We start from the raw sequence: 19,878 nt of genomic DNA on the forward strand, positions 1-19,878 counted from the left end.
TTTATTTGTTTTAAGTTATTTTATAAAGACACTTAAGGGGGGATTTCTTGAATTTCATAGAGCTCAACAAAAATGATAGTAAGCGGTATTTTTTTTCAAGAGAAATACCAGTATACTGTGCTGCGATAGGTATGGTAATCTTAAATAGACATATTTTTCGGCCTTAGTATAACCTTAAGTAACACTCCAGATATAAATCAGGCAAAATGATCATACATTTTTTTTTATATTTGATATTTTGTTTAAAATGTTATAGTACTAAACAAAAAATTAACATGCAACTTTCCATATAACCCTTGTTATAAGATGATAAAAATGATATAGAACGTACTGTAGAATTCGAAATTGATCGAGGGATATAACTCTGTTTATGGCACTAAAATACAATAGAAACCATTAGATTTGCAATGCGAATTATCTCCTAAGAGCAGACAGATTGGAATGAATAATAATTATAAATTTCATCATATACAATGTAGATCTATGGAGCAAATTATAACAAAAATCAAAATGTGTAGGCTTTTTGGGGGGGTGTATCGCAATCATAAGTTACATAATTCTTACAAAGACTCGTACCTTTGAAGTGTGTTTCCTGAACTTATATCAGTTAGTTTACATTCCTACTGTGTTGTCAGTTACTTATGTTGTTAAGTAGCAGTCTTTGTAAGAATCATGCAAAATCTGAAAAATGTGATGCACCCCAAAAAGGCTACATATTTTTATTTTTGTAATTAAGTTGTTTTATGGGTGTATATTATGAAATGTGTATTTATTTATTCCGATCTGTCTGCTCTTAGGAGATAATCAACATTAAAAATCCAGTAGATTCTATTGTATTTGAGTGTCATTTACAGAGTTATCTCCCTTAATTTTGAAATCTACAGTGCATTCTATATAATCTTTATCTCCCAAGAGCATGGGTTATATGAAAAACCACATGTTAATTTCTGTTTACTATGATATTTAAAACAAAATATCAAAAATAAAAATTTGTAGGCTTTTTACCCATGAATTACATTTTGCATGATCCTTAGCTGGAGTGCTACTTAAACTTTGTAAGAGTATTATTAAAGCAACTACAAGTGTATGTGTTGTTTATGGTAAACCATCCAACGTAATGTTGAGGGATTAACCTACAATTATCTTGTTACTTAGATTTGTTTACACAAAACGGAAAGAAAATGAAGAAAGTAAAGTAAATTTTGGTTGCATTAATCTCGGGCGTCTTGGCTTCTTCATATCAGAAAGATTTTATTCTTCGTTCACTGCTTTAACTTGATGAGTTGTAGTTTTAATCCGTCGAAAAAACTTGACCGCCTTACTAAAATTTGACCATAGGGGTCAGACAGTAGTTTTTCGCATATGTCCCCCTTATTATAGCTCAGGCGGCCACCAAATGCCTGCTTGACAAGACTTGTTAAACGTGAAAATTTTTACCACACGTTGAAGAATAGTTTCTTTTTTGGTACACACATTTAAATATGGAATTGGTACCATGACTTACGAGTTATTTCTTTTTATTCGGTCGAACTTTGAACAAGTTTGGCAAAGTTAATAGGAAATTAATATATGCACAGAAACATGGCGATGCGTAATTCTACATAGGTGTATTTGTTTTCCATATTACATTATGATTTCTTTGAATTCCTCTCATACTTGTAACAGGTTTTCTTTTTTTTTTTTCAGATGTATTTGTGAGTTCATATTTGCTGATATTTTGAAATTTAATCTCATGCAGATATTTTATAACATTTATTTTGTTTCAGATTCCAAATATAAGAAAATTTGGTTGCTATTTTTATCCGCATTTCGTCTGGTGTTTCGATATGTGACCTACTTGTACCGGCTTAACCCCATACACTACATCCGGGACAAGGAAAAGACACTGTATTACATTGATAACGAAGGCAAATGTCTGTTCAAACCGAGGTTAAAAGAGCGATTTCTCAACTTAATATGCTCTGGTGAGTGAAGATTGTCAACAGACATTAATTCTTATTGAGAGTCTAAAGCGTGTCTGCTTGTAACACGATTTTCGAATAAAGCTGTCCAAACGTTTCTTAATATCTGAGGCATACAACATAGAACATTCGACATTTATTACCGAATCGTATGCTTTTAAATGAAGGAAATACATTTTTGCGACAATCCAAGCTTTGAATATGATTTATTCATATAATTTTAACTTTTTAATCTAAAGAGTTTTGGAAAAATGCCATATCCTCTAACTAGTCATGTAGGTTTAGTCATTAATTAACCCGCAATACACCACACTTAGTAAGCTTGCTTGACATTTACAACTAAAATCCGACTGTAAATCAAATCCCACCATATTGCTTATCTCTCAAAATATCAAGTGCATGTAATTAAAAGTTGCGCTAAGACTGTCACGAAACAGGCGTAAACGAAATTGACGACGGATGGAGTAATTCTACAATGGGGATTTACGCACGTCTTATACACATTGCCTATTTCATATCCGATTAAAAAGACAATAGGAACTACCCAGCCATTTCCGCTGCACTGAAAAAGAAAATGTATCTTCTACGTAAAGAAAAAGGCTTGAGTAGTAGTTCCGATTGGTTAAAAGAAGAGCTATATTTGAACCAACAACGACATTTATCCTTTGAAGAATTTCAGAATAGTCACGTTGCTTAAATAGGGAACTCCCGATGGATTATAATAATAGCGGAAAATAAATGGTATAAAGATGTCGTAATCAGTTCTATATCAATAGAGCCATACATCAAACGGATCAATGCAAACGTATATGGCTAAATTGCATCGTTATAAGAAAATGTGACGTAGATGTTATTGATGCCATCGCCAAGGTCAAACAGAGAGCATTTTCTATTGTGATTTACGTTTGTAGCTTTTTAAAAATGCTTAGATTACATTTGAAATACAAGTAAACTTGAATAACAAGCAAACGAAGAAAATTGTTTTTGTCAGATTAATCAATATTTAAAAAAAAAACCACATAATTATACAGTATTGGATAGAATGCTACATATAAGCACATCAATATGCAAATATTTTAAATATTTTACAAGTATTTTTTTCAACAATATCAAATATAAACACTTTTTTCTGCAGAAATGAAAAGAAGAAATGCAATGTTGTTCTGGATCCAGTCAAAAATTCCGGAGAGAAACGTAGAAAATTATAGCTCATCGTGGCACGATGGAATAGCAATTTGTGCTCTCCTAGAAGCAGTACTTCCCGGGTCGTGTCCTGGATATCACAACCTTAAAACACACAACCGTGTTAACAATTGCCGTCTGGGAATCAGATTGGCTCATCAGTACCTGCAAATGCCGAAGGTAACAACAAAAATTCTCAAAAGCAAACCCCCCAAAACCCACAAAGGCATATAATAATAATAATAATAAAAATAAAAACACTGGTACGGAAACAGATAGGAGGTGATTCATGCATGTCAAAAATCCACACAATTTACTTTTGTTTCTCATTCTGAAACAGTTACAGACCGCATAACCAGTCTTATAGTGTCAGTTTCATTTTCGAGAAAAAAAATGTATAGATTGTGTATGAAATTGGCACACAGCAGGAGTTATTGTTCTTGATTTTGTTTGATTTGTTAATTATGACAGGAGATGAATGTATAATGGTTCTCTCAAAAATGCAGATCAAAATACAGAAAACATTAGTATTATCGTTACGTTAAAATGGAGCATATGAAGACCGAAAAAAAAATGTTGGTGGGTTTTTCTGCACCATAAATCACCTCTAATGTTGGCGGTGTTAGTGTCGGTATTGTAGATGGATTGGTACTTAACTAGAAAGAATAATACGAAAATGTTCAGAAACAAATACAAATCTAACAGATCATCAGAAGTTACGCATAAAATTCCAAATGAATAAATAAGATCGTAGAGTCCTTAGAAAACTAACATCGCAGATGCTATTTCTATAAGAACTTGACTGTATAGTCTGTCTGCTTAAGTGGATAGACACTTTCGTTCAGCACTATAAATCAATCTCGTGTAAGCATCGAAGTAACTTGGATTGATTTCATTCTGTTTCAAATCAAAGCTTGATAGGCTTTGGTGAAATTGAATATGATACAAACATATCACTGATTTCAAGAGTTATGTCCCTTACCCTATGTCTACCTCCTTTAACAGGGATCCACAAAGAGTTCATGGTCTTTTGAGTTATAATAGACTATTAACCTATGAATTTAGATTTTTAACATTGAATAGATAAACAATATAGTATTTAATAATCTTTAAAAAAGTTTTTTGTATTCATTTAGTTTTGAAGAACTTTTTTCATCATAATACAGGCCTTCTGATTCACTTCTTTTTTCTGTTGATTTTGCTACTCGAGCAAAGCTTTACGTGATGACAAACTTAAGACAACTATACTATTTGTAGGAGATGCTTACCCCGGAGGAAATGGCTATCGCTGATAAAAGAACAGAAAAGAAAATATTTTTGTTTATTTCAACATTGAAATGGGCATCTGAAACAAAGACAAAACATGAACTTAAAATTTCCGGTTTGAACTCACTTGTCCAACCTGTTTCTTGTTGCACAGTACAAGGGTCTGGTTTGAAGGCTGGTGTTGTTGGACGGAAAATGAAGTTCAGTGTTTCAATATCAAACGTTTTTGGTATGGTGGATTTATTCCTTCAACTGAAAGGTCCACGAAATGAAGTATACAGTGAGAAGATTGTAAGCTTGCACCAATCAAGTGATTCTATATTGAAAAATCGTAATAAGGTTGTAAAACGTGTAAATGCAGATCACAAAGTAACCCAGGGAGATGCCAGAGTTTTGGCATATATAGAGGATGGTCACGGAAATACGTATGTTCGTTGGAAAAATGTCATTCAATATGGTGCACATGCAATCTACAATGCGTTTGATTTTAACTGTACTTGCAGTAAAGAAGGAAGCTTTGTTATGAGTTTTGTCCCAGTCTCTGCGGGTATACACACCTTGTCAATTCGATGGCAAGAAAAACACGTAGATGGATCTCCTTTTAAGGTTAAAGTTTACAAACTAAGTGACGTCAGTAGACGCAATCTTATGGAAACCAAGGACAAGCGCATGCTCTTTGATTCACTTTCTATGTCACTAGATTGTAATTCCGACGCTACAAAGCAACCAAATACCAAATTTGAAGATAAGACAGAGCAACAACAACGCATTCGTAAGCAGTACACCATTACCAAAAGAAGAATTTTAAAGAAAGTCATCGCCAAAAATGGTGAGGAGATTATTATAACAGAAACTCCTACTCCACCTTACTCTCGACAAAGTAGTATGACAGATATTTCTGATTACACCGACGACGATGGAAGTTCTTGCCGCAGGTCAAGGTCATCAAGTCCAGCTCTGCTCCGAGCAGCAAATGATCTTGTAAATCAGTCAAGGTCTCGCTCATCAAGCCCAGGTGTGGATAAAAAAAGAAATTCTAAAGGACCTAAAATGGCAAGCATTTCTGAGAGGTCAACGTTAAATGTAAAGCCTAGCAATTTATCATCCCAAACTTCAAGCCCGGCTACTACCGATTTGGAAAGCATACATTCCACCGACAGTGATGTAATAGGACTTTTTAATAAAAACAAAACGGAGAGAAAAATTGAAAATATGTTTTTCGACACTAGTTTGCAGAACTTTGTACATCAGGAATATGGAATTCCGCGCCAGAACTCGGACAGTGCAACGTCAAAAATTAATTGCAATGTACAAAACAAAAGTGGAGAAGGTATGAGATCGCGACGATTATCGTTTCTTAATAGATCACTCTCTGAACCTAGTCTAGAAGGTAGGATATTGAAAAGTCTCATCGGAAATTTAAAAGAAAATAGTGCGTTCAGAGAAACATTTGCCCAAGACAGTCCTCGATGTCAAACAAATAGCCCCACCCTGAAAATGTTAAAGAGTGCAAGTTTACGAAAGGCTTGTTTTTACATAAGCGAAAAAGCCATAGACCAATCTCAGAGTCTGGTCTCAAGTGATAGTCAGATTGATGCCTACCCAGCATCTCCCTTTTCACATAATAACCAACAAGAAATAAACGCACAAAACGATGACACGTATAAAATTCCAAAAAACAAAAATAACGAGAAAATGGAATGCTCAGATTTGTATAAAGATGACTTTAAAACCACTGATAAAAACAAGGAGGACAGTAGAGACAGACCTGTATTCCTGAACAATATTAGGAACGATAAACAAAAAGTAGCGACTATTGCGGATTTTTCAAGAAATGGCACGGAAAAATCTCGGAATGAACAGAAACAGATGAAGATAAATAATTTAAAAGAGAACTCAGCAATAAAGAACGTGCAAGACTGGCTCACTCAACACCACCATCATTCAACTTCAACGAGCAACCAATCTTCTGACACGGGTTCATCTACGTCCTCGAATGGAAAGAGACAGGCTCGGAGAACAAGGAGCAGTGAAGCTGAAGAGATGCAAACTAAATCCGCTCTCATGAGAAGAACCAAAAGTTGTGATTTAAAGCGTGCAGCGTTTCAAAAACAGAATTCTATTTATCCTGAGGACTTTGACGAGCCTAATGAAAATTTGGACAACGAGTGTGGATATAATGAGCAACGATTGGTGAAAGCAGTAGATTGTACTCAAACAGCTAGATTTCGAACCATATCTGAGAACAGTAAAGTTGATGATATTTCGTCCGTTAATATATCAATAGTTGTACCCAAGGTAAAATGCGATAAAGGGATTGTCGTGACCGCTTCAGAAATTTTAAGAGAAACGAAATGGGAACCAATATCTAGTATTGGTAGCATCCTTCGTCGAAGGGTATGTCTTGGTTCAAATGATAAACAGGAAACAAAAGATGACGAAACAAAAGAGGACATTAAGCTAATGCCAGATAATATTGTTCCTAACCATGGTCGAAGTTTGTCTATAGATATGGGTTCAAGAGAACCGGTGCGCTTTCACGGACCCATTCGACAATCGACAGTTGAGACTATGGATAGTGGCGTTGGTGATGATAACGGAATTCTGTCGTCCAGACGGGCCTCCTTGTACAGCAATTTTCGATTTTCAGATGATAACCATCATCAAGCACTTTGCCGACGTCCGTACAAGGGGATAATACCGCTCGATCCGAAATTAATTCAGAGCTGCAATAACTCTAATGACAACAATAACAATTCAGTACAAAATGAAAGTCAAATAAGCAGATCTAACTCTCCCGATGATACTTTTGACATAAGCCTTATTGACGCAAACAGAGATGATTTAAACGATAGCTCAAATTATGACAATCGGCCGTCTTTTTTTAAAACGTTTATTCAGACGTGTAGTGACGTTTTTCCGCCTGATTCTTTAGCAGCCACTTCACTTCCAGACTCAAATACGATATTAAGTCATGACTCTGGTATGACAGTGCTGACAACTTTGTCAAGAACGTCCACACCATCAACACCAAATGGCGATGTTAAAAACAAATTTGGAATCAACGAAGAAAATAGGGAAAATTTATTAGACCAAATTGACCTTTTTAAACATTTAGACAGTGGTAACCGTTCTTCTCTAGATTCTGAACATTCGGTTATTGAGACTGAACGAACTATATATAGTGAAAGTTCGTTGTCGCCACGAAGTAAATATTCCAGCGTAGAAAATGACAACCAATCTACACACGATTCGTTTGATATTTGTGAAACAGAAAACTTTAAAGAGTCTAAGGTTTTAACGGCATTATCAAAAAAATTCGTCACATCTGTACAGGTACCTTACTTCTTTCAAATCAATGACGTCATAATTGCCAACAACAACAGCGAGTGCAATTTGCAGGAACAATTTGGACTTGAGGTAAAGGTTCAGTCTGTCGATCAAAACGAGGATTTTGTGTGTAAAGCAAATGGGCTAGGACTAGAGGAAGGACATGTTGGTGTAAAGAATAACTTTCAGGTGAGATATTTTAAGAACGTTTGAAAGATTTAGAAGCATTTAAATTTAATTCGCATAGGATCAATAGGATGAATTTTTCTTCGATCAAGGGTTCATAGTTGTGAAATTGGTCTGTACTTGTCGTCCATAAAAATTTCCATATAGCAGTGAAGTTAGTTTTCGTTTTATTAATCATAACTAATGACAATTTCACACTAACGACTCATGATTGGAATACAATTTTTAAACGTCTTTGTGTGTGTGTGTGTGCCTTGTTTTAGCTAAACACACACACACACACACACACACACACACACACACATGAGTTGTTGTGCATATGAAATAAGATATGCATTGCTATTGCTGTTGTTTGGCGATGAGTCAATCAAGTTCATTTTAAGTTTTTATTAGCTTTTCAATTGAAATTTGTTTGTTTTTTCTATTGCTCCCGTCTGTCAGTTGGTATAAAAATTTCTGCACCTTTATATTCATCGTTTACAAAATTATTGAAGCGATTTTTTCCCAAACAATGGAAACTATTTTGTCCACAATTTATTTAGTCAGGGTAAAATAGATAGAGACCAAAGGGGATCTGTAATTTAGATCAATGATTTTATTTTAAACACCTTTTTGCAGATTTCAATAGATAATTGGTCCACTAACAGAGGTGATTAATAGTTTACTGTTTGATTTGTGACAAAAAACTAATCATCGATAATCAGTTTGATAGATTAGTTACGTAGTTTTACTTTTTATCCTGTCGTTTTAGTGACGAATCAGATGATACATGTAAATTTACTGTGAAAGTACTTTAATTCTAGGATACCAATTTTCGTGGAATATGGAAGATACACAAATTCGTGGATTATTGAATTTATGGTTTTGAGGTTTTCGGTAAACACATCAAAAGAATTGGCGTGAAATATGGAAGATACACAAATTAGTGGATTATTATTATCAAAATAAATCTCCGTTTATTTGGAACTAAACATCGTGGTCCGTCTCACACACGAAAACCACAAAAATTGGTACCCAACGAACGCCAGTACTTTCACAGTACCTCACCGTCTTGTTTGTAATGATTCATTGCTCAAACAATATGTAAATGAGAGAAAAAAAATAAATTAAATGACTTAACTGTTTACAGTTTGACGTTAAGTGATAATGGAAATGTGTGAGAACGTGAAAATGGAAAACGAAATAAAAAAAAAGCGAAACACCAGGTTCTAACACAAGCAAGGTTTATAAAAATAGCTTTAAATGATTATTTTAGGAATGAACGTTTAACTACGCACATGATGTACACTAAATAACCTGAAAAGTTTTATGTGTAAACCACGTGCATTAGGGTTATTTCTTTCAAGACAAAAAAAGGTATAATTTAAGCCATTTCTTACACATGTAGTTTAATTTTAGTGTCGAAATTTAACCAATAGACCATCAGAAAAGATTGATGACACAACAATCACAAGACAAAATCACATCAGAAAACATGTTACTGTACACTGTATACCAAGTCTGTTTTATTTGAATTACTTTTTGATTTATCCAATTCATTCTATATTTTCCATCCCATGGAAGCCCATTGAGCTTATTTTCGTAGACTAAAACATATTTTCGCGATATAACGCGAAACTTATGTGTATTTAAAGGAACAGGACACTTATAAATTGTTCTTTCACAATAAAGTAATAGTTTGAAAGGGATTAGCATTCAACAGTGAGTGCGACTTTTATCTAATGTCAATGGAGTCTTACTGAATTTACTGATTTTACAAACCAAAAAGGCCTAGGCTTACACATACTTTGATATATTCACCAAACGCAAATTGAAATGTGAAGACAGACAAGTCTCTTTAAATAACATCTAACTTGTATAATAAAGTTCATATGAAAAATAGGTGTCAAAATATCAATAATTCTTCAAAAAGCTATTACCAGTTATTATTATAACTTTGAAGACGTGATACAATGAACAAGGCCGCTTATATTTATAAACGAAATATGCAATATATATATATATATGATTGGTATTTTAGTGTTTTCTACTAACGACAGGGTTGATGCCACTGCTTGTTGAACAAAGGGAGATAACTCTGTAAATGACACTAAAATACAATAAAAACTAAATTGTTCTTATATAAGACTCAATAAATCAAAAATGGTGCATAATACTAATTTTTAGGCTAAGGACTAGGCACAAATAGAATGAAAAAAATAGATTAAATTTATTATTGATAAATATTGATAACTAGCATAGTTAAGTGGGAGATAAGACCAAAGATTCCCGAGGGTATACACCAACCAGACTTGTCTGACTTTGAAATACATCAGATTTTATTAATCATATTTATCAAAATTTGCAGTATGACAAATTTAAAAAAAAGTCCTAAAACATGAAGGCTTCATTCCCTGTATAGCACATGGTTCAACCTCTCGGTGACGGATTGTGCTTTATATATTGATAATTTTGTTGTTGAGTATTTCTTGTATACAATTATTTTTCTGATTTTGATTGTCCTACACATTTGATTCCAATGCTGCTGATGAGAAGTTACTTTTTGACCAGGGTTCATTTATTACAAAGAAACCAAATTCTGAATAATCCAAAAACCTGTCTGATTAGGTTCGATTCAGACTGTTTTCACTGTATTTTGAATTCGAGTTCTTGGCTTCATTCCTTGCATTGCATATGGTAGAACCTCTCGGTGATGGATTTGGCTTCCTCTTTCGATACATTTGGTTATGAGTACTTCTTGTATAAATTCCCTTGGACGGGTTTGGCTTCTAATTTCCAAATTTTGATAGTTTTGTTTTTGAGTACTTCTTGCATACAATTAATTTTTGGATTGAGATTTTTCTGTATACTTGATTCTAATGCTGCTGATTAGAAGTTACTCTTTGAAACACTGTGTTGCATAGCGAAATTTACATTATATATGATTGGTATTTTTGTATTTAATATCATCACATAATTATATGATTAATAAAGTTACGTATGCTTTACACAACAAATGCTCTTGTTCCCTCTCATCGAATTTAAAGACTGAGCTTATATTAATCTTCATGAAATAAAACATGAAAAATAACAATATTACAGTGTAAATCGTATACTGTAAATATATAATAATAAAAACTTTCTAGATTGAAACCAGAATAAACTGAGAACCTGTCTTAAGTTCCTTCAAATCCATTACAAAATGATGTATACATCAAACATCAATGAATATAGACTATGATATTTAGTTTCAAACTTGTTATGACATGTTATCGCCACGTTAATGAACACGAGAGAAACAAAAATCAAGAATCAATTGAGATGAAACTCATATTGTCATATGAAGTTTTTAGTGTTTTTCGTTCCATAGACGATTGATTAACGTTGGTACTTCTTGGAAAGTTGCACGTGGGCCCTGTTCCATATCTAGAACATACGGGGTATCATGAACTCGAAGTCAATACGTGACGAGTTATTCTATGACGCCCTTATAATCTCGGATTATCATAATCAATTAACACAGGTGTAAGCCTTATGATGGAAATTGAATTTAAAATGAGATTTGTTTTGTTATTATACATGGTGTTTACATCATTCTGATGTCATTGAGTTTATTGAACGTTGATACAATTTGTAGCATTTTCATTACGATAATATTTTGAAATACAGATAAACTGATTTCAGAATTTATGCTTTTCGGATTAATTATTAATATTTCATTTATCACCTCATTTATCCGATTTTACAATGTGAAATGACATCATCAACATCTTCCGCCATTAACTTGTGTTTTTTTTTGTATCTCTTTGAACAAACCATATGATATAATTGTTTCAAATTTATGTGTAACATATCGAAATATGATATTTCCGGTATAACGTGAAGATGCCTGTGTTGGCAAAGTTATTTGTTCGAAGCTTGTATTAGTATTAGTTCCGTTTGCAACTCAGGCCATCACTTTCAAAGCCGTCACGCCCACAGTGCTCGATTCATATGAAAATCATATGGTAATCATGTTAAATCATATGATATCTAACATATGATAGTCATATGATTATCATATGATTCTCGTATGTTAATTTTGGCTTGAAACAATATGAAAATCATATGTTTGTGATAAACCTACCAGTGCACCTGGTCCATGCTTCCAGTTTTTGTGAAGTTCGGGTTGCTCATCTCCTTTAGTTTAAATATACTTGTTATTTTGGTTATTTCACATTATTTGTTGTCAGTGTTTTTTCTTTAATGAGGTAGACCCAGGGTAAAGGACACAATTCTTACAAATCATTTGAACGTTTGTTTTCAGCATTTTACAACAATCTCATGTAAGCATCAAAGTAACTTTGACTGATTTCATTCTGTTTCAAATGAAAGTTTGATAGGTTTTGGTGAAATTAATATGTTACCAACATATCACCGACTTCAAGAGTTATGTCCCTTACCCTAGGTCTACCTCCTTAACCTGCCTCTTTTCTACGCTCTTTTAGGTTACCGTTCAAATAATGTTTTATTAATTTCCAGTTGCAAGTTGTTTTGTTCTAGAAGGAAAGCCTTTGAAATATACATATCATGTCATCACTACATTAATGCAAACGGGAGAAACGCAACTCAAGAATCAATAGAGGTTAAAGTCATATTGTCATATGAATTCTTTCCTGTTTCTTACTAATAAAGACAAAACATTTCTATGAAGATTTAACCTAGACCCTGTTTTGTATTATGGACAAAATGTCTAAGGTCATGTGTTGTTAGAGTTATTCTGTGACCCTTATAATCTCAGACTACCATGACAAATTCAAATATGTGTGAGGTCCTTTCTAAAGGTCCCACGTACCGAGAACCATGTTCCATAGATTGAAATTATTACTTTTATGTACTTATGGAAGACTGCGCAAGAAAATGGATAATACAAGAACAGGAACGCATTGATTCACTGTCAGAGTGGATAAACGCTGTGATGTCTTTGATACGTATGAAAGTGTTGAGTAGGTCAGGGAGTGTCAATGCTACATCATTTTTCTAAGGACCCGATGTAGCAAACAAATATCTTCTAAATTAAAAAAAAAATTGTTGTCATACCAGCAGACAAGGTCCAAAACAACATTGTTTTGTCTGCAAAGCATATTTCATCCAAAGTTTATCATCAGAAGTAGACGTAGAAAATAATAGCAGTAATAAGACCTATACTGTACTGCTACCACACTCTTCAAAGAAGAGATTATGGAAAATCATAAATCTGTGCTATCCTCTTTTGGCCTCTACGAAAGACGATTATTGTGATATACCGTCTATGTACTGGATTCCTTAACTCCACAACAATTCATATAAACAACCTGTCAAAGATGGCCTCCAGTCCTATCAGGACATGGCGCTCCAGTGGGAACAAATTGTGCTCCTCTACTTTCTGACATATTCCTCCACCCTTATTGGGCTGACTTTATAGCTGATCTGATCCAAAAGAACATCACTTATCTAGATCCTTTAATCTGAGTTTTGGCTATATAAATGACGTATTGCCGTTAAACAATCCTAGTTTCAGGGATTTTATCGCATCTACCCCAAGGAACCTAAGATAAAATTTACTACAGAAACTGTGAAGTCAGCCTCATATATGGACCCACTCTTAGAGATCGATGGCAAAGGAAAAATATTCACCAAACTACGACAAGCGCGATGACTTTCATTCCGTATTGTTAACTGTTCTTACACCTGTGGCAACATCCCTTCAGCACCTGCGTATGGAGTTTTCATATCACAACTCATACGCTATGCCAGAGCTTGCCGTACCTACGCAGACTTTTTGTATCGCGCTAGACTTCTTAAAATTAGGCTTTTGGAAAAGTGTTTTGTTGCTACAAGATTGAAGTCATCACTTCAGAAGTTTTATGGTCGTCATCACGAACTCTTGAATCGGCGGGTTATTCTAGAAAGGAGGACGCTTAACCTACCAGTGCACCTGGTCCATGCTCCCAGTTTTAAGTGGAGTCCGAGTTGCTGATTTGTTACTTTGTATGCATCACTTTGCTTATTTAATATTCTTTGTTGTGTGTGTCTGTTTTCCATGTATAGTCTTTGTCCCAGGATTTCATTCTTTTGATTTCCATTACAATGTTTGTTCCCTTAATTACTCGTTTACAATACAGCATCTTCTGGTGTACGTCTCAGGTTTTTATTTATGAAATGTGTCGTTTACGATACAACAGTCTTTGATGTATGTCTCGGGTATTTATATATGAAGTGTATCATTCAACCGCCTCTGATGTGCGTCCCAGGAATTTATCTATGATGTGTGTTGTGACTTTATTTCTCTTTCTTACAATATATTGCGTATTTAATAACAACCAAGATTAAACTAACTGAAGGCACTATTTGGTTGGCGCACAGTGTGTGGTCTGGCTGAGTGTTAAGAGTACAAACAAATATATAATGTTAGAGGATTTCATTATTACATTACTAGTGAATTGAAGGCAGTCGCATTTCGCAATTATGATAAAAGCTAGGATTACTATAATTTCTGATTTAATAGTGTTAGCAGTGCTAGATTTTGCATGGTCCTATATTATACATATTTTTTGATACTGTGTATTTAGTTTTATCACAACGTTTCTTCTTTCTATGTAGGTGTGGACGAACGATCCAGAAAATGGATCCCTGTCGGTAACCATCTATGGACCGAAGACTCACAGTGTACTCGAAACATGCGTTGTATACACCGGAGACAATCTGTATGAAGTCATCTATGAGGTCAAACACCCGGGAATCTACATAATTTGTGTAAAATGGTCGGAACAAAATGTTCCGAATAGTCCGTTTACCTGTAGAGTAACATACTAAATTTGGTTATGGAACAGGCGATAATCTTTGAAAGTCATTTATGTGGAGTTTTATATCGTTTTTAATGGTGAAGAGATCATGACCTGTTGACCAATGTATCAGTGTTATTTCTTTAAGCTAGACGATTCAAGGCTAAAGTTCTTAAATATCTCCAAATGATAATGAGAATTAAATTTTACTGTACAGTAACAAGTAATAATTTCCTTTTTATGTTGACAATCCTGTGACAAATCCCATTTGATTAAGAACAAAAAAAAGACGACTAAATTCCTAATAGACATTTAATGTCTCAACACACAATCTAATTAGGTTATATGATACTCAGCTTGAAGAAAAGATACGATACGAAAAAACAATCATAGATATTTTATTTGTAAACAGCAAATCAATATCGGGTGCCTTTGTGACTATTATAATGACAATGTTGTTTTTACATTTTAATATTGTGGCACAATTAGAATAGACTGCAGATTAATTATTAGTACTTGTAAGTCATTTGTCTGGTGTATGTTATATATCAAAATAACAGTCTTTATAAAAATAAGACAGTAGGCTTGTTTCCATTAACGGGTACGAACCAACTTTCTTTTATTCTATTTCCGGTTCGTCTGGTTCGTCAATTGTGGCTAACCACTGGGTACGAACCGACAATGGAACACGAATCTGTGGAACGAGCCATATAATGGAAAGCACCAAAGCTTATTCCTGCATATCAAATTCACTTCAATTTCTGATTCCGAAACAGTTATATAGCATTCCATTTATGGTTTTTCATATAATTGTTTCACTTACGAAATAAAATCATAAAGATTGTGCATGAAATAGGCACTTTGCGAGAGTTATTGTTCTTGCTTTGGTTTGATTATGTGGATTTTATTGGGAGATGGATGTGTGAATTTATTAAAAATACAAATCTGTATTAAGGAGGTAGACCTAGCGTAAGGTACACAACTCTTACTAATCATTGGAATGGTTATATTTACCATTTTTCAGCAATCTAATGTAAGCATCGAAGTAACTTGGACTGATTTCATTCTGTTTCAAAGGAAAGCTTGAAAGGATGTGGTGAAATTGAAAATGATACAAACATATCGCTGATTTAAAGAGCTATGTCATTTACCCTAGGTCTACCTCATTAAGAAAGAAGTATTAGAACGAAGTAATATCGAAAGAGTGGTAACGTTTGTTTGGTGTTGGCAGGATTGGTACTTAAATATTGATGGTAAAATTGAGTTCAAGATAATCTACATTTCACATTAGTAGTCGAAGGACGAACTGCATATAGATTATTGACTATGATACAGATCTTTGTACATGTCATTGTAGTCAACAGAGGGAATTGTTAGCCATATTTTAGAATTACTTTAACGTTCGAAATTTCCATCGATAGAGAATGTTCTATATGTTGATCGACTTGTATATTGCTACTTACTCCTTGGTACATTGTTACTAAGTGCTTGGTATATTGTTAAATTGACACAAGTCTTTGTATGGGGAAACTTCCCATTCTGGGATAAATGGGCGATGGAATATGGGGAATATGGTGATTTGGGATGGGGCACGGGGAATTTGATAAGTGAAAATGGGAAATGTGGTGTGGAATGTGGTGAATATCAATGGGAATTGTAGATTATGTAGGGATATCAGGAATTCAAAATGAGGAGGAATCGACTTGATATTATTTATTTATTTCAAAATCATGTTACAATTTGTTTTAACCAAAAGCGGTTGTTGACTGCGACGAATATGATGCAAATATGGCATGACGGTCTATCTGCGCTGTAGTAGGTAGTGATACTTAGATAGCCAGTTAAGTTAATTGGCTTGGCTATAGGATTAGTTCTTTAGCCGAATTGGTTTGTCGCTGACTTGTCATCGAGGGGACTACGGTTCGCTCCACGGTGGTGGAGGCATTATACTGTAAGTCAAATCTAATATGGTGTGTGTGTTGTTTTTTTTTTCGTTTTAAAGGTCGTTTTACAATGTTGCTTTCTAATGGTACATATATAGACCCTTATCATTTGACTGTTCCCAATTGAAGAAATCACAGACCATGCCATAATCAGGGAATGTATGTGTATTATAGCACAATACTAACCAAATGTCAAAAATGTTCAAATGAGATTACTGTTATATTTTATTCTATTTTGTGTCCAGTTAAAGTCGTTTATCTACTGTGTATTACAACAGATTGATGAAAGCCAATATATTTATTATTCATTTGTTATCATTCCTCATTACAATGAAACCTTTTTAAGTCGAACCACTTTTTGGTTTTAAATTGGTTCGGTTGGTGTCTCGTTTGGACAGATTGCTGGTTATTCGAGGTTCGACTTATACATGTGTCACTGTATGATATTTTGGTGATATATATTCGATTCAGATGCTTATTTTGTTGTAAATCTTGCTTGTTACATTATTTGTGATTAAGTGATGTTTTAATTATTGTAACGAGGGCCCTGAATGATCAAGTAAATGTTTGTTACTACTTTGAAACTTTTTTTTAAAGCTTCTCTCAAAATATAAAGTGGTTGTAATAAATAGTTGCAAAGAAATCAGTACCGAAAATATTACAGACTTACGAAAGGACCGACAAAACCCAGCATCACTACATCCCGTCCATTTTAAAAGCGGGGTAAATAAGAAGTTATTTGACAATTGTTAAACATAAATATTTAGACTTTGAAATACAATTTTGCCGTGTAAAAGGATTTTCAAATTTAACAATTTTGTACTTATACATTCAAACTTTTTGTCAATTCGGTTTTTTTCAAACCTCTTGAGATCTAAACCAAATACCTGTTGAACTTTAAAATTGGTTTTGTTAAGACGGATTTCGTTTAACCAAGGAACAAGATATATATGAATGGTTATAACTGGACTTTAAGGAGGTAGACCCAGGATAAAGGACATATTTTTTTTGATCATTGATATGTTTGTATCACATTAACTTTCACCAAAGTCTATCATGCTTTTATTTGAAACAGAATGAAATCAGTCCAAAATACTTTGATGCTTACATGGGATTGATGTTAAATGCTGAATACAAACGTTCCAATGATTTGTATGAGTTGTGTACCTTACTATAAATCTACCCCGTTAAACAGAATCTTGTTTAGACAGTTTATCTGATTTTCATAATTAGATTAAAGACGGTTTTCACTGTATAAATAAATCAGCTATCGACTCGTTATGAACTATTGCTGTCTCGATGGCCAGCGGTCCTTTTCAGTAAAATCGTAAGTGTAAACCTAGCTAGTCGTAAGTTATGATGTCATAATAGAGTTAAGTATTGTGACGTCACAACTGACGACTAATTTTACTCTTACGATTTTTTTGTGAAAAGGGCTGGAGTATATTAGGGGAGACCTTCCGAATATCAACACGCATAGTTGGCAACATAGGAGTCCAGTACATTAAATTTTGCAATCGGTCGAAGTAATTCTGCAGCACACATTTGCCAGGTAGTAAGTTCTACCATCAAAATTACGAGAACAAATTGTTTATTCAGCACTAGTTTATAAAAAGTCATAAGTTGGAACGGCGAAGCTGTTTTTGCTCAATTATTTTGTACCGTTGTGTTATGCTATAATTATTTTTGTTCAAGTTTGTATTTGTAATAAACCCGTTTGCTTGATTGTGTTTTTCCCGTTTTCTTAACATTAGTATGAGATACGATATAGATATATTAACCAATAGGGTGAAAATGGTTTACTTACCCACTGAAAGTAAAAATACTGGTTTCTGCAATTAAAATTGTGGTCTCTCCATATACAGTAAAACTGTTGGCTTCTACAGTAAAAATGGTGGCTTCAACAGTAAAAATAGGGCTTCTACATGTACAGTAAAATGCTGGCTTCAACAGTAAAATGGAAATAAAATAGAACAAAGTTGAAGGAAAAAAAGAAATACTTAAATTAACTACACTAAGTAGTGCGGAAAACACCCAACACGAACAAATATGAAAAAGAATACCCCTAAGGCCACCACAAGTATTGTTAAGGATGTTCGCTGCCTTTTTTAAAAATAAAAAGGATTCTAATGTGTTCTGATGAGTCTGAAAATCTGACAAAAATGGCTGAACATGAGCAGCGAACACCATTAAGGTTCATTGGACAAGTAAACACATATCAAATATATTTGACAGTAATAATGAGAAAAACTACGAATTTTGTTACCGGTAATATGTTTTCATTGTTGATAAGATCACATCGGTTCGTGATGATTTTTTCTCATTTAGACTTGTCAGGTCACGAATCATTTTATATAATATTTACCGCAATTTGCAATATTGCAAATTTTAAAATAAAACACCAAGGCTCCATTCTTTGTATTGCACATGATAGAACTTCTTGGTGCTTGGTCTGGCTTTTAATTCAATACTTTCGGTTTTGAGATCTTTTATACAACTTTTTAAAGGATTTTGATCTTTCTGTATATTTGAATTTAGTGCTGCTGATGAGAGGTTTATTCTTAAAGCACGTGCACAGTATATCGAAATTTGATTCAACACATATTTCTCCTTGGTCAAGTATTTTTTGTAGATGATATTGACTTGCTTCTATTCGTTGTCAAACAAAGCAGAGTCTGGTCGATTGGTCAATGGTTCTCATCTTGAAATGCATGAAATATCTACCATATGACGTTAAATTCTAATCAATCAATCAATTCAATATTACATACAATACATACATTTTCCAATCTAAATCTGTGCATAATGTTGTTTTGGGGCCAGCTACAGCCTGCCCACTGATGTGAGGGTTTCCTCGTCATTCATTGAAGACCCATGAGTTGACACTACAACCCGGTAGAAATACTCACCATATCCATTCTTCCTATTTAATGAGTGTTTTACAACAACTTTATCACTTCCGTCTGTTGATACCTTATGATATCGGATTCTTTGGAATTTGTCCATGCCTTACAGTTCAATTGCCTAATAGGTTCTAAAAGACTCTCTTACTAGCTCGACATATGTGCCCCAGAGCGCAATAGCAGTACTCTTCGCAATATTAAGTGACAAAATATGGCTAAGTTCAACAAGCTTTCAATATAGGAAAAATAATCAGATTTCCTCATGATATACGATGCACAACTTCAATATGTATAATACACTTAAGCAAAATTTGAAAAAATATTC

General features: G+C 33.9%; 1 protein-coding gene across 1 annotated transcript; it reads left to right on the top strand.

Moving 5' to 3' along the window:
• Window positions 1-4,400: 4,400 nt before the first annotated feature.
• Window positions 4,401-18,360, top strand: LOC148597468 (uncharacterized). Its single transcript, XM_088563948.1, has 2 exons — window positions 4,401-7,928; window positions 14,526-18,360. Exons 1-2 carry the CDS (start codon window positions 4,404-4,406, stop codon window positions 14,736-14,738), a joined length of 3,738 nt encoding a protein of 1,245 aa, XP_088420074.1. The 5' UTR covers window positions 4,401-4,403; the 3' UTR covers window positions 14,739-18,360.
• Window positions 18,361-19,878: the final 1,518 nt, after the last annotated feature.

The sequence above is a fragment of the Perna viridis genome, chromosome 15 (assembly GCF_037379345.1).
Source record: "Perna viridis isolate PV_CMFRI_1.1 ecotype Kerala chromosome 15, ASM3737934v1, whole genome shotgun sequence".
Classification (NCBI taxonomy): Eukaryota; Metazoa; Mollusca; class Bivalvia; order Mytilida; family Mytilidae; genus Perna; species Perna viridis.